Source organism: Scheffersomyces xylosifermentans (genome assembly GCF_036884685.1).
Source record: "Scheffersomyces xylosifermentans strain CBS 12540 chromosome Unknown RJT20scaffold_6, whole genome shotgun sequence".
NCBI lineage: Eukaryota > Fungi > Ascomycota > Pichiomycetes > Serinales > Debaryomycetaceae > Scheffersomyces > Scheffersomyces xylosifermentans.
The window spans coordinates 713,668-729,466 of record NW_027042944.1 but is presented as its reverse complement, the minus strand read 5'-3'; the positions used below and the strand labels follow the sequence as shown (position 1 = coordinate 729,466).

General features: G+C 38.9%; 5 protein-coding genes and 3 non-coding genes across 8 annotated transcripts; 7 read left to right on the top strand and 1 right to left on the bottom strand. All coding sequences in view use genetic code 12, as the record gives it.

The window, feature by feature from the left end:
* Nucleotides 1–486: 486 nt before the first annotated feature.
* Nucleotides 487–1,131, top strand: RJT20DRAFT_156372 (uncharacterized protein). Its single transcript, XM_064919130.1, has one exon. The coding sequence runs from the start codon at nucleotides 519–521 to the stop codon at nucleotides 945–947; it is 429 nt and encodes a 142-aa protein (XP_064773084.1). The 5' UTR covers nucleotides 487–518; the 3' UTR covers nucleotides 948–1,131.
* Nucleotides 1,132–1,615: 484 nt separating this feature from the next.
* Nucleotides 1,616–3,385, top strand: RJT20DRAFT_146126 (uncharacterized protein; the record flags this gene model as incomplete). The annotated part of the gene is made up of 1 exon (XM_064918843.1): nucleotides 1,616–3,385. The coding sequence occupies one exon, from the start codon at nucleotides 1,616–1,618 to the stop codon at nucleotides 3,383–3,385; it is 1,770 nt and encodes a 589-aa protein (XP_064773083.1).
* A 1-nt stretch (nucleotide 3,386) lies between these two features.
* On the bottom strand, nucleotides 3,387–6,050 carry SPO75 (Spo75p; the record flags this gene model as incomplete). Its single annotated transcript, XM_064921690.1, has 1 exon — nucleotides 3,387–6,050. One exon carries the CDS (start codon nucleotides 6,048–6,050, stop codon nucleotides 3,387–3,389), a length of 2,664 nt encoding a protein of 887 aa, XP_064773082.1.
* Nucleotides 6,051–6,409: 359 nt separating this feature from the next.
* On the top strand, nucleotides 6,410–6,481 carry RJT20DRAFT_t124. Its single transcript has one exon. It is a non-coding gene; the product is annotated as a tRNA-Asp (tRNA).
* A 9-nt stretch (nucleotides 6,482–6,490) lies between these two features.
* On the top strand, nucleotides 6,491–6,561 carry RJT20DRAFT_t125. The gene has a single exon. It is a non-coding gene; the product is annotated as a tRNA-Gly (tRNA).
* A 1,257-nt stretch (nucleotides 6,562–7,818) lies between these two features.
* Nucleotides 7,819–12,625, top strand: CDR3 (Cdr3p). Its single transcript, XM_064915753.1, has one exon. The coding sequence runs from the start codon at nucleotides 8,009–8,011 to the stop codon at nucleotides 12,527–12,529; it is 4,521 nt and encodes a 1,506-aa protein (XP_064773081.1). The 5' UTR covers nucleotides 7,819–8,008; the 3' UTR covers nucleotides 12,530–12,625.
* A 416-nt stretch (nucleotides 12,626–13,041) lies between these two features.
* RJT20DRAFT_t126 lies at nucleotides 13,042–13,113 on the top strand. Its single transcript has one exon. It is a non-coding gene; the product is annotated as a tRNA-Gln (tRNA).
* A 249-nt stretch (nucleotides 13,114–13,362) lies between these two features.
* RJT20DRAFT_54133 (uncharacterized protein) lies at nucleotides 13,363–15,041 on the top strand. Its single transcript, XM_064920586.1, has one exon. It carries the CDS (start codon nucleotides 13,461–13,463, stop codon nucleotides 14,949–14,951), a length of 1,491 nt encoding a protein of 496 aa, XP_064773080.1. The 5' UTR covers nucleotides 13,363–13,460; the 3' UTR covers nucleotides 14,952–15,041.
* The last annotated feature ends 758 nt before the right edge of the window (nucleotides 15,042–15,799 follow it).

The following is a 15,799-nucleotide window of genomic DNA, read 5'->3' as shown; positions in this document are numbered from 1 at the left end:
GGGTTGTTCGTTATGGTTGTTTCCGATTCCGAGATTTCCAGCTTCGTTAGTATTGTCGTCTTTTGTTTGCAAGTGTTCATGCCCGAAAATATGATTAGGTCCGTCCTGTGATTTGGCACGGGAAGAGAGAAATGCCTTTGTAGTGAGGATTTGATTTGGGTGAAAGCCCCCCCGGCTTATTGAAAAATGAAGTATGCTGCAAAATATATTTGAGAAAATGAAAGGTGAACTCACCGAAGTTTCTCTATTCCATTGAAGTTCTATTTTACGAAATTTCACAAATCTTATAATCACACACACCATCTCACCTTAAATGTTGCAACAAAAATGGAATACACAATGACACTACTAATCAGTGGAATATGTGCTAAAAACCTCTAGTACTATATATATATATATATATTCCTGCACATAGTAAAACACGTCTTAAACGTCTTTTTGACGTTCTTGAAAGATATGGATCTTGTCAATAATAAAGGCTTCTTTCTGGAAGTCTTTCTACTACATAATAGCACGAGATGAGTAATACCATCCAGATTAACCGTGAGGTGCCTAAAGTCACCGCGAATCTTGTTCCAATGCATATACAATATAGTGGTCCAGCCAAGACGAATGACTACTTCACTCCATCGAAAACGAAGGAGGTGATCACAGACAAAGAAGTGGAGGTTGCATACTTCAGAGGCTGCAAATTGGCAGGGGAAAAACTAGAACTCGATGGAAACTTCACGGGATACATATTAAACAAATCTGAAACTTTGGCTAGAGTAGAAGGAATGGCAGACGATGGCTATGGAAACAATATTGTTACTGTCAACACTTATACTCCAACAGCTCAGTTTGACGATATAATACTTTATGGTCATGATGTTCCTGAAGGTAAGAACAACCAATATTCACTCATAAACGAGTTCAAAAATATTAATGATATTCTCCACAGTGATTGAAGATATTGAAGTACTCCAACGAAACCATATGCTTTATTGGCGCAGGAATCATGACAACTAAAGTTGTGAATATGTTCAAATACTTTCTGATAAACTTGTAAAATCTCCTGGAGAGCCCTTTAGAACAATTCATAGATCAACACATCATAGACACATGTATATTAGTGTAAATTAGAAACAATAGATATAAATACCTAATCATATAGCTCAGTAACAATAATTTTTCGCATCTTCTTAGTTCCCCAGAAAAACTGAAGTGATGAATGAAATGTTTAGTAGCAACTTCTTCTTTCAAAAGATCAATGGTTATGGAGGACAATGGCCTATTTATATCAGATGATGATACGGATTCTGAATACGACAGGGCTGAGAAAAGGCAGAAGTTAAGTTCATTTGAAAATGATGACTTTAATAAGGTTGATGGCCCTTCTTATCTAGATAATCTTTCAAATGATGAATCAGAAGACTTTGAATTGGATGACTCAGATCTAAGCGATTGGGAAGAAGTCCCTTTGCCGCTACCAGAGGCCATTCATTCATCTACACAAGAACCTCTTGCTGAGGAATTTAATATTAGAATTGAAGATCCCGAGGTTGCTCTCCGCAAACAGAAGCTACAAACATACTTTTTGGAGAAGAAAAGGAAACGAAGTATTCATTATCTTGGAATGGTGCTTTTTATGCTCCATGGTCAGCAGAGGAACAAGTTTCTCTCAAGTCACAGAGTTCTTAAGTGTCTAAAGAAAATGCTTCCCGAGTCATTGATGAGGGGCCATGTAAAAAAGTTTAACAAGGCTATCAAGAACACAGATTTAAGCACTGCTTCCGCTGAAGAAAAGCTGCAATTGGATGTTCAGTTCGTCTATATATTAAAGTATTTGATAAAATGGTTTCGTTTGAATTATAAAATTGACTCAAATGGAATTAGAGTTTTGGGATATATACCCCAGCTGAAGCTTAGCAATCTGGAACAATATCATCCAAAGCCTGCCCCACCAATTGCAAATCTCAAAGAATTTACCGCTGTTGTCAAGAGATTCAAACATAACAGGGACACTGGGGCTCAAATATTTACTGCGTTGATGAGACTGCTAGGATTTGAAGCTCGCTTAGTCTTTTCTTTGCCATTGCAACCAATCAGTAAGGACGCCAAGTTGCAGCCAGAAATTGACTTTAGTAAACTCGACAGAAACAAAGATAATGACTTATTGTATCCATACTTTTGGACTGAAGTAGTTAATCCATTGGATAGCTCAGAATTGTTTGTTATTGAAACAGTATGCTTTCATAATGAAGAGAAACGCATAACAAGATTAAAACGATACGGGAAGGTGGACGTTTCGGCACAGTCACTACTGAACTACTATACTGATGTCTATTTTCCAATATCAAGTCAATTTAATCAGATGTCAATGCATTATGTCATTGCGTATTCTAGTCATGGTCTCCTCATGGATGTGAGTTCAAGATACATGACTGATGTGTCCTACCGTTGGTTCAATAAGCTTGATTTAAGGACGCAGCAAGGAAGAACCGCGATGCTACTTCAATCTCTATTAAGGTACTTCAATTATCTGATCGATTATACAAGCAGTGACAACTTCGAGTTGAATTTCTTAAAACAAGTGGCAATGCTAAACTACCGGATACCCACGACGTTAACAGCTTTGAAGAAAAGCCCCAACTTGGTAACTTTGTCTACTTTGAGATACAATGAGTCCATTCCAGCATCTACAAAACCAGTAAAGACGATAACACTTGACCACAAAACAGAACTAGTATTCTTTAAGAATAGCGTAGTAGTCGGTAAATCGGAAAAGCAGTGGAAATTTTTAGGCCGTTCAATTAAACCCCATCTAATAGATCAACCAGTGAAAATCTCGAAATCCATGCCACCTAGAACAATCGCCAATAGGAGACGGTATAATCACAATATCTCCCAAAATACCCCTGAGCTCAATAATACGAAGCTTTATAGCTTTGCTCAGACATGTGCATACCTCAAATTGGAGGTAACAAGGGACAGAAATGGACAGTCAAAATTGCCACGAAATGAATATGGTAATATCGAGATATTTCGTGATTGCATGATTCCTGGTGGATGTGTCTGGCTCAAGCTTTCAGGAATTGAATCTATATTACTGACATATAAATCAAGAAGGACAGAATCTACACTTGAGTTTGACTTACAGTACGTCCCAGTTATCGTTGGATTTACCTTCACCTCGAAAGCTGGTCAGGCCATACCAATTAGAAACGGTGTCTTGGTTCTCAAGGAGCAAGAAGCATCAGTAAAGAAAATATGGCTTCAATCTAAAATAAGTTCTCGCAAGATAGAAATTTCAAGAAGAAGAAATTCTGCATTCGCTGCTTGGAGAGAATTGTTGAAAAGACTTCAGATAAAGACAAGATTGGAAGAAGCCTATGGCGTACAATAGATTACTTGTAGTCAGGAGGTGCCTCAGAGATCCTAACTTTTATTTGCCTGTATGATTTACCGAAGGTTACTGTTGCACCCTTCGTAACGCCACCTTGTAAACCGGGCATCATTTCCTCTATTCTAAGAATTTGTCGCTCAGCAATTCCCAATGGATCGACAGGTAACCAAACTTTTGGATTCTCGAATTGGAATGCTGGATGGACGTACAACAATTGATGTTGCAGATAATTTTCGTTATCCTTGCCCTCTTCGGGTGACTGTGTAACCTTCAGTTGACCCATTTTTGACTTGTGCTCTTGAACAATGCTTTCATCTTTGAATTTTTTATCAGTAAGGATTGGAAGGTACGAGAAGTGCTTCAGGTATCTGTTGTAGATAGTGATATGTCCAAATATTGTTGTGAGCAAAACAACCACCATGAACCATCCTTGAAGTCTCATTGGGGAATTTCCATCTTCGCTCTTCAGAAGGAAAAATATGCCTATAATACAGCATTCCAAACAATATACACCCGTATAGAGGTGTAGTAGGGCAAGTGGGTAGAGCCTTCCTTGTGTCTCAGAAACGTTAATGTGGCTGTAAATAAACTTTAGTGAGTACTTATAGTATAAGAGTACTAACAGCAAGATGAAAATAATAAATAAGGAAATTAATGGAGATATTATAGAATAGGCAATTCCAATACATGCATACACCGAATATACGGGGTAAACAGTTCCCCATTTGATCTTGGGCAAAGTAGTTAATCTTCGAAACTTTTGCCTTGGAGTTACGTCTTTGAGCGGGTAAAGAGAATGATGCAAAATGAGTTGATCAATCCTCATAAAGTTAGCTCCACAGAAGGCAAATGCTTTCAATGCAAAGAATTGGAAAAAAAAAGTTGCAGCTTTTGGGAGGTTCGTTGCCAACAAAACGGGAATTGACGTTGGTTGGTCCACAATTTGCTTGAATATCACAGTTATGCTGGACAGTATTGTCACAACAAGAAACTGTTGTACGAAAAGGAATGCAAAATACCATTTCAGGAAATCTATTTCCAATTCGGAGCCAGTTAGTTTTCCTTTGAAGTATGTTAAAAACCGAAACGTCACCATTACAATTTCCGTTAAAATTGTCAATAGAATTGATGGTAGAAAGCTTGATATTGTTTCTCTTGCCTCTTCTGGAAACCTATAGATCCACAGAAGGAAAGGCATTAGGTGTACAAGAAGAGGTATCTGTGAAACCAAACCGATAAACGACACTGGGACAACATATAAGATCATAATGCTAATAAAGACAATAGTAACAACATACTTCTCTACTAAGCAGGCGTATGAATTATTTCTAGATAGATTGTGCCACAAGATATCTTGGGGGTTAACTTCAATTAAACTCAGGTCGACACTACCTTGGTTTTGGGAAAGTAAGCATTGGTGAGCTATGTAAGCTCCAGTTTGAGTGTTAAATTCAATAAATACCTTCTTATACATCAAAGCCTTTCCTTCAACTAACTGCCTCTTTTGGGCATCTATTTCTTCTAGTTTAGTTGCTAGTGCTTCAACTGCCCATTTAACCATCAGTACTTTTCTTTGAAAGATTAGAATCCTAAGGAGTCCAGGTAGGGTTATCTGAATTCTCCGTTCAAGTTTTGGAATTCGAATGGATTCAACATATATGGGAGGGTAGAACATAGGTTCTGAAGATTCCTGGAACTCAAATCTCAGTACATGGAGCTCCTCAATTAAGTCATCGAGTTTGTCGTTATCGGAAGAGAAACAGCTGAAGCAACTTCGCCGAATATTCCTCTTTATATAGTTGTTTAAATACTTGATTTGTGAGATTTCAAGAACCTCTAACGCTTTTTTGGCTCTTTCAACATCACACTCAATCTTATCAAACTCGTATAAAAACCATATAGTCCGTATCCCTCCTGGAATGACCCCGAATATTTCATTAAGGACCTCTATATCTTGAAGATGAGTAGGGACATTTGATATTAAAAGAACTCTAGCTTGAATAGAATCTTTGTGTCTTGCTGATAAAAGATAAGATTGCCTAATTGCCACAAAACTTTGCAATTCATATAGTAGCATCCAATGGAAGAGTGCAATTGTAACCAATCCCAAAATGAAGTGGGCATTCAATCTTCTCACATTTGAACTTGCGATATTAGAAAGACTAAGACGATCGAGCCCAACGGCCGAATACGAAGCATCGCTTCCAGTATAATTAATAGGAATCAATACTATCATGTTCATTGATCCAATGAAAATGAAATACAAAAGTAGGATACTGATGAACCTTATGAAGAAATACGCATCCAAACCCATTGAAAGATAGAAATAAATGCTTGTCTGCATGATAGGTGCAATCCAAGATAGAAACCCTCGCGGAAGTGGTTCCATCCTCTCCTTAACTGGCACGCAGTAACAGCGTGGTTGATAAATGTACTTAAATATGGATCTGAAGAAGCAAAAGAATGTTAGCTGAATAGTACACAAGCATAATGATGTAAAGACTGTTTTGAATAGAAATGAGAACTCAATACCAGAAGTTGAATGTGCATAACCAGTTTGAGTCGTCTTGAGAAATTGCTCAAACTTCTGAGAGTAAAATATGCCCATATATGAGCTTGTTAATGCCGAGTAGTCATACGAGTCTTCTGTGAAAATCGTCAGCATACTTGATGGCTTCTATCTATGGATTTATTGGTTATATTGCCGCCATCTTTTTTTGCAACTAAAACCTAGTCTGTGAGGTACTGTACAAAAGAAACAAAATAGACAACAATAAAAATAGATTATAAAATTCCTCTATAATTCCATAGAAAAGTTAACCCATAAACAAGGGCTAGGTGATAGAAGGGGATATTGAGATATATTTGCTAGCCCAGACACTCCCCTATTGTAAGAACTGAAAAGAGATCCAGTTTAGCTGTGTCGGAGCAAATTGTGTAATGAACAATATCACTTGCGGTGTGGATTTTATCACGTGATTTTGAGTCGAGCTCATTTATCCATGGGCATGTTTATCAACAAAATCCGTGATAGTTTAGTGGCTAGAATTACCGCTTGTCGCGTGGTAGACCGGGGTTCAATTCCCCGTCGCGGAGATTTTGCTCGCGCAAGTGGTTTAGTGGTAAAATCCAACGTTGCCATCGTTGGGCCCCCGGTTCGATTCCGGGCTTGCGCATTTTTTTCCTTTTTGAGACCCTTCTTTCATCTCCTGAGTTTCTCGTATATTTGTAACTCCCTATCAATATCTACCCTACCGATTGAGACAGATTTCAAGCATGAATGATAACAAACCAAAAAAACGGGATTTGAGGCATGAACATGTATGGAACAGGGCGAAATTCTGCTACTCATACATGAAGATTGACAGTTTGTCACCAACTTCTACCAGATACCTCCCTAAGTCTATTTCCGCTGACATGCTACAGTAAAATGAGACAACTGCAGTTTCTAATGTATAATATCACCAGTGTGGGGCAAGCACCATGCGCCCAATTAAGACAAAATATCCCACTTTTCTCATTTCATCGTGCTTAATGTAGGCAATTAATAATTTGTAACCCTTTCGCTGCATACCTTAGTAGATTCACTAGTCCCCATTGCATAGAAAAGCAATGACACATTGAAATTTTCAAGTGGGGGTATACAGTAATAGACGATCGTTGTCCTTTCCTATTCCAAGATCTTTTCCGCAGTATAATCACAGAGTGCCGTGCGGCTATTCCGGTGCATACTCACCAGGAAGGAGAAAGTCACTAGGCTTAGATGAGAGGCTCACTAGATCAAACATAATGAAGCCTTTCCCGATTAAGAAAAAGGGCAGTCACATGTCGCTTGAAAAGCTTAAATGCACCTCAATACCACATGAAGGAGCCTCAAAACACAAAACCCCAGACGGTCTGTAGATTGAGATGTAGCACGGGGTACATGACCCATACAATAATGAAGCTCTCATTCTTCTGGGCACATGGTAGGATTATCCAAAACGGTGAGGTAGCAAACAAATAAAAATCGAAAATGTGTAGAAAATGTGGAAAAATGTTACGCACTGTGTGCTAATCTTCTAAGAGAGGAAAGTTGAAAGCCAGAGGGGTAACCCCAGTCAGTAAATTCTCCTAAACGGGCTTTTTCCATTAAGCCTATCCCTCGCTTGTAAAATACATCAATCATACCCTAACATGAGCAAGATTCGGTTTCTTCAAAAGATATGTGCCTGTTGGTAGGCAAGAGGCTTGAGAATGTGCTAGGTGAACAATGGTGAACTGAGCCTTGCGCTCTGAGCTCTGCAATATTGAAACAAACACCTCGCATCAATGAGCCAAAGCCCACTGAAATTGAAGGAGGGGGAGTCATCAAATGATATGCAAGTTATAACTATTTAGTACGGCATGAGATCATTTCGCACTCCCCAAATTACTCGATTAAGTATAGTTATAAATATTTTTCGCATGATAGACAATATGTTACGCATATCCTAAGGAACGCAAATTGTATGCTGCACCTCGTTGGAACATACATCCTCAGGGAAGAGTACATAAACGCTAAAAGATCCCATAGCTTCAGGCGAAAGTTATAACGGTTTTATTTGTATTCGTAAACTTTGCTTGCTTTCGAAGCTTTTAATTATGCGTATCGTACATCCTTCAGAAAGAGAGTGGTTTTCGCAGCATTACCGTGGGTTCAGTCTTCAAGCTGAAGAACAGGTTCACAACTTGGCCCGCAACTGGACTCATGGAGCAGCAAGAGATTTTGACAAAGAAAGCGCTATCGCTAATGACTCTGAAAGTTTTGAGACTTTGGCTCTGGGTGTTGGAGCCGGTGTCTACCAGGGACATATCCCACGTCAACTGCCTTTTTTCGACTCTAGTGATCCATCTTTAGATCCTGATTCTCCACTTTTCAGTTCTCGCAGATGGATTCAGAACATGAGAAGACTCATGGACTCCGATGAAGACTACTACAAGCCTTCTTCTTTGGGGTTTGCTTACAAAAACCTTCGTGTCTACGGAGACTTGGCTGAAACTGACTACCAGACCACCCTTTCTAATGCTATACCCAAGTGGACTGGTCAGTTTATACGTTATCTTCGTAAAGATAATTCCAACATGCATTTTGACATTTTAAAGCCTATGGAAGGGCTCATCAGACCTGGTGAAGTCACCGTGGTTCTTGGCAGGCCAGGAGCTGGGTGTTCAACCTTTTTAAAGACTGTTTCTTGTCATACATATGGTTTCAATGTAGACAAAGATTCAGTATTGTCATACGATGGACTTACTCCAGAAGAAATTAAAAATAACCTTCGTGGTGAAGTTGTCTACTGTGCTGAGACCGAAACTCATTTTCCACATTTAACTGTTAGAAAGACGCTTGATTTTACTTCTATGATGAAGACTCCAAAAAACAGATTACAAGGTATTACTCGTGAGAAATATGCTAGACATATGTCTGACGTGGTGATGGCAACATATGGTCTTAGTCATACTAAGAACACTAAAGTGGGAAATGACTTCATCAGAGGTGTTTCGGGTGGTGAACGTAAGAGAGTTTCCATTGCAGAAATTGCCTTAATTAGAGCCCCTTTACAATGTTGGGACAACTCAACAAGAGGTTTGGACGCTGCAACTGCTCTTGAATTCATTTCCTCTTTAAAAACTTCAGCCACAATCATGAACGAAACTCCAATGATTGCGATTTACCAATGTTCACAAGATGCATATGACATGTTTGACAAAGTGATTTTGTTATACGAGGGTTATCAAATTTACTTTGGTTCTTCAAAGACTGCAAAGAAATACTTTTTGAAAATGGGTTTTGACTGTGCTTTCAGACAAACCACTGCAGACTTCTTGACTTCATTAACCAACCCCGCTGAGAGAATAGTAAGACCTGGATTTGAGGGTAGAGTCCCAAATACTCCACAAGAATTCTATGACTACTGGTTACGCTCTCCAGAAAGAGCTAGATTGGTTCAAGAAATCGACGAATATGTTGCTTACCATGCCAATAAGCAAACTCACAGACTTTTGGATTCCCACCGTGCTAAACAAGCAAACTTCACTAACAAGAGATCTCCATACACAGTATCATATGCTATGCAAGTTAGATATATTATAAAGAGAAACTGGGAGAGGATGAGAGGAGATCCATCCTTTACCATATTTACATTTATGGGAAATACGGGTATGGGTTTGATTTTGGCCTCTGTTTTCGTTAACATGAAAGAGACCACTCTGACTTTGTACTATAGAACAGCTATCATGTTCTTTGCTGTTCTTTTCAATGCATATGCTTCTATCTTGGAGATTTTTTCTCTTTACGAAGCAAGACCAGTTGTCGAAAAGCATAAGAACTATGCTTTATACCGCCCTTCTGCCGATGCCCTTGCAAACATTATCACTGAATTGCCAGTCAAAATTGTGACCTGTATTTCGTTTAATACAGTGGTGTATTTCATGGTGAACTTTAGAAGAACTGCTAGCCATTACTTCTTCTATCTATTGGTGAGTTTTACTATTACATTATCTATGTCTCATATCTTCAGAGCAATTGGTGCCTCTACTAAATCATTGGCCCAAGCTATGACTCCAGCTTCTATTTTATTGTTGGGTTTGACAACATTCACTGGATTTGCCATTCCTACACCATACATGCCAGCTTGGTGTCGTTGGATGAACTATATTGATCCACTTGCCTATGCATTTGACGCTTTGATTTCTAATGAATTTCATGATCGTAATTTCAAATGCTCTAGATTTATCCCCAGTGGTCCAGGTTACCCTACTGAGGGAGATTCAATCACCTGCGCAGTGTTAGGATCCACCGCAGGATCTCCAGTTGTCAATGGTGATGAATATATTAAGCTAGCATTCAATTACTTCTGGAAGAACAGATGGAGAAACTGGGGTATCTTGTTTGCCTTCAGCGTTTTCTTCTTGATAATCTATATTATAATTGTGGAAAACAGTAAAGCGGCAGTACAGAAGGGTGAAGTTTTAGTTTTCCAAAGGAAGTCTTTGGACAGATACCAAAGGAAGCAGAAAAGAAGAGATGCTGAGACTGGAAATTTGGAAAAACTTAGGCATTCTGATCACGGTGAATACATCAACAGATCGAGGGATAGTGATGAACTCATTGGTAATAAATTACTTGAAACTGCAGACACATTCCACTGGAGACAATTATCTTATTCTGTTAGAGTTCCATCGGAGGGGGAAAAACAACTTCTTAAGAATATCGATGGTTGGGTGAAACCTGGAGAGGTTACTGCCTTAATGGGAGCATCGGGTGCTGGTAAGACAACCTTATTGAATGCTCTTAGTGACAGATTAACCACTGGAGTCATCACTTCGGGTACTAGAATGGTGAATGGAGGACCATTGGACAGTTCTTTCCAGAGATCAATTGGATATGTTCAGCAGCTGGATCTTCATTTGCAAACATCAACTGTCAGAGAAGCATTACGCTTTTCGGCATACTTGAGACAGCCAAGATCTGTATCAAAGGCAGAAAAGAACGAATATGTTGAAAACATTATCCAATTATTGGAGATGGAGAAGTATGCAAATGCTGTTGTTGGTGTAGAAGGTGAAGGATTGAATGTCGAGCAAAGAAAGCGTTTAACAATTGGTGTCGAATTGGTAGCCAAACCAAAGTTGCTTTTATTCTTAGACGAACCAACTTCTGGATTGGATTCTGAGACAGCTTGGTCCATCTGTAAGTTGATTAGAAAATTAGCAGACCATGGACAAGCTATTTTATGCACCATTCACCAGCCTTCTGCAATCTTATTACAGGAATTCGATAGGCTCTTGCTTTTACAAGCTGGTGGTGAGACTGTGTATTTTGGTGAGCTTGGTAGAAACTGCTCTATGTTGATTAATTACTTTGAAAAATATGGAGCTCCTAAGTGTCCCCGCACAGCTAACCCAGCAGAATGGATGTTAAATGTAATAGGAGCAGCTCCAGGATCGCGTGCAAACCAAGACTACTTTCAAGTGTGGTTGAAATCAAGCGAGTACCGCGATGTTCAGAGGGAATTGAACTATTTCGAAAGTGAGTTATCACGCCGTCCAACAATTGAGGACCCAGAAAGTAAGAGGTCATTTGCTGCATCAATTTGGACCCAGTACATTTACGTCTGTAAAAGAGTATTTGAACAATACTGGCGTACACCATCTTATATTTATTCCAAGTTGTTAATGGCCATCCTTTCATCTGCGTACAATGGATTCACTTTCTACAAGTCCGATAATTCAATTCAGGGTATGCAAAACCAGATGCTTTCTGTATTTTTAATATTCATCATCTTGTCAACTTTGATTCAACAATATCTTCCTTTGTTCGTATCACAGAGAGACTTGTATGAAGCAAGAGAAAGGCCATCTAAGACATTCTCTTGGGTTGCTTTTATCACGGCTCAAATCACAGTTGAGTTGCCATTTCAAATAATTGCTGGTACTCTTTCTTTCTTCTGCTGGTATTATCCTATTGGAATGTATGAAAATGCAGTCCCTACCGATGCAGTAGTTCAAAGAGGTGCTCTTATGTGGCTCTCTATCACCCTTTTATTTATCTACAGTTCAACTTTGGGCCAATTGTGCATCTCCTTCAACGAAATTACTGACAATGCGGCCAACATGGTTTCCCTTTTCGTTACAATGAGTATGACCTTCTGTGGTGTACTTGCAACTCCTGCCGTGATGCCAAGATTTTGGATCTTCATGTACAGATGTAATCCGTTTACTTACATGGTTTCTGTCATCCTTTCTGTTGGCTTAGCCAAAGCAGAGGTGAAGTGTTCTGATCAAGAATACTTCAAGTTCAGTACATTGAATTCCACTCAAACTTGCGGTGAATACATGCAAGTCTTTAAGTTCTATGTTGGGGGCTACCTCCGTGATGAAACTGCAACCCAGTGTGAGTTCTGCCCTATTGACAACACAAATATGTACTTAGATTCAATTGGTGCGTCATACAAAAACATCGGTCGTGATCTTGGCATATTCATCGCATTCATTGCAGTCAACGTTGTTGGTACTATTTTCCTCTATTGGTTGGCCAGGGTTCCAAAAGGAAATAGACAAAAGAGATATCCTAGCATACTTGAAAACATTGTGAGATTTTTGTCCATTTTCAATATGAAATAATCACAGAATCGTTTTCAATCAAAAATATACCCCAATAATCCTCATTGATTATTAAAACATTCCTGGCATTATACCCACCACTTATTATAGTATACTGTAATATAAAAATACAAATTATTTATAATTTAAACTTTCTTCTATAATAGGAACGCAATATTCGTAAAAATGTAGCTTAATACAATAATTTTATTCATTTTTCAATGCCAACTTAGAAAACACCACTATCCCTCAAAATTACAGTGACTGGCAGTAACACAGTGATTAAATATGAAGAAATCAGAAAGACACAGATAAAATTGTTTACAGAAATCACTGTATCTCGTCAGAACAATGAAATTATCTGATTTTGCAGCAATTATAACTTGCAGCCTCGCTAAAGTATGAAGTAAATGTATTCTAAACCTCTTGCGTTCTTTTTGGCAATGTATAGTCTCATCACGTGATTTTCAAAATTTGATCACGTGATTAAAACAAAATTCGTAAAAATGACATTTTCCATTTGCCATCAAATTGGTTGTATAGTGTAGTGGTTATCACTGTCGGTTTTGATCCGACCAACCCCGGTTCGAATCCGGGTACGACCTGCCTTTCTTTTTTTTGGTGTCCCCCACTATAAACCCGAGAAGTGTCTCCACCAATACGTCACTGGAGTTAAATGTATTCTTATACGATGGAGTAAAGCAATCTTTAAGGACCACTTTGCTGTATTTTACATTTGTCGGATTAAACGAATAGAGTGTAACAGTAACGCTGGTATCTTTTATAAAGTTGTTGTTTAATGAGTTGCTTCCTAAACCTGGGCATTTAGAACCGTTGTTACTGTGTCATACCTTTCCCCATCTTTCAGATATTAAGAGCTGTTAGTCTCTTTTATAAAACGTTATACAAATTGGACATTATATATAGATTACCATAAACCCCTTCATAGACTATGTCAGTGGATTTGGAAAATAGAAGTAGCAGTGAAAGTATCGCTGACGATACTCCAGTACAGGTACTGAAGTACGACGACTCCACTGCGATAAAGAACTATTCAACTTCGTTAAACTTGACCGATCCAGAGAGCAGACCTGACATTAGAAACGTCAAATACAAATCACCAACAGACCACCTCCACTGTCCCATCTGTCAACAACCATTTATTGAGCCACTCACAACGATATGCGGTCATACTTTCTGTAAAGAGTGCATTTTCGAATGCTTTAAAATGTCAAAATCTAGTAGAACTGGAAACGGTTCGGACGTATTGTCGGGATGCTGTCCGCTTGATAGAACACCCATTGATTCAGCCAATTCAAACGATTTATTTCCAACCCCACTTCTCATCACAAACTTGATAGATGACCTCAAAGTGTACTGTTTGAATAGCGAGAGAGGCTGTGATTGGAGTGGGAGTCGCTGGGAATTGGAACATCACACAGTCGTAGACTGCGGGTACACTGGTGTACGCTGTGGTGGTACGAGATGTGATGAAGAGGAAAATGAAGACGAGATAGAGAAGGAAGAACTGAGCAATAAGGTCATTTGTGATTTGATAGTCGAGCGGAGGTTTTTAAGCGAAGAAGGTGGATGTATCCATAAAATCTTTCAATGTGACTACTGCAATCACGAAGTAACTAAAATAACGGAACAGGAACATTTAGAGAGCGAATGTTTGTTTAACTACCAAACATGTGAATTATGCTCCAACGATATGATTGCTTTGAAAAACTTGAAGAAGCATCAGGAGAATTGCTCTAAAATAGGCCATATACAATGTCCAGCTCATGAGATTGGATGCAAGTGGGTAGGGTCTAACCAAACTTCATTAGAGATACATTTACAAAATAATAATTGTCAGCTCAATCTGTTCTTGCCATTTTACCAACAAATGAATGCCAAGGTTGACTCTCTCCAAAGTGAGAACAGTTTCTTACAAAAACAGATAAATAAAATCCTTGATTCTATAATTCAAGGAAAAATCACCAACTTAGGATATAATGAGTCCATAGAGGAGATCAACAAGTTCAAATCTATTGAGGACCAAGATAAGTTACTTTATCTTAATTTTGAAATAGACCGTTTAAAGTTTGAGCTCAACGAGAAGATTCTTCCATTCATGAGTAATACAAAGATGAGTGAAAGAGAGACATTGATAAACAATCTAGTTAATGACAATTTTATGATGAAAGAAGACTTAAATTTGCAGAGAGTTTTAATCAATAGTTTACGGAAACAATTGCAATTCTTACTCTTCACACGCAATGGTGCCAGAAGTGGAAATTTTGGAGCCTCAGGAATCCTCGGAGGAGGAGGACCAATGGGAACAGGCGGCCCTTCATCGACGAATGTTCTTCACATTGACGATTTAGGCAATGATATCTATGATATGCCTTCTAGGAGTAGTTCTGAGGAACGCTTGAACTTAAATTTAAAGTTATAGTGTATAGATTAACGAAGTTATGTTAGCCGAAAGATTTGTAGATTCTGGGGTAATTACAGGAGTTGAAAATTGTCACTACAATCGGGCCAAATAAGGCGCAAGCGGTGTTTTCCATTGTGGACGCATGAAATTTTCATTATTCCCGATACGCTGGGAAAGATATATCATTTTCTGTTCACCTAGTAACAGATACCCATGGGACTAAATTTCGCAACATTCACATGCTGCAGAATTCCAAAGTGCGTCTGAATTTCACTACCCTTAACAGAGAAGACAGTAACCCCATAAAGCTGGAGCAACAGATTAATACGCGTTGCAAAAATCCCTACCACCCTACCACTAAGCGCTCTTAACACGAAACCAGGTAGAGTGCAATTTTTGCCTATTCCCACCCACACACGTTGCTGCCTGATCCCTCCCTGCCTCGTGGAATTCGATCTTCTTCCCATTATTGGCACTGGAGACTGCATAGCTGGAACAAACCCTCCTACCTGCACACATAAAGTGGAGGTGTCCTGATGAGGAAATGGCAGAGTTCTTAGGTACATACGCTTATGTCGCAGAAGGCTTTCAAGAATTCTTCAGCTGATGGCAGGCCCAGGAAATGGACGACTTCGCCAGGTACGACCAGAGAATAAAAAGGGTCAAAGGAATTTGGGTCAAAAGGTAGGGTTTCGTGGCCCAACAATAACACAGAGAACAGCATAGCAATATTGCCTAACAGCAATTTTTTTTAGATGGTTGCCTCGTATTTAGTGGAATTGTGGGTTATGGGTTATATAATTCTCAGTTATAACACTTAAGTATGCCGACAAGCACCAAAACCCAAATCTCAGTCCCCAAATTAA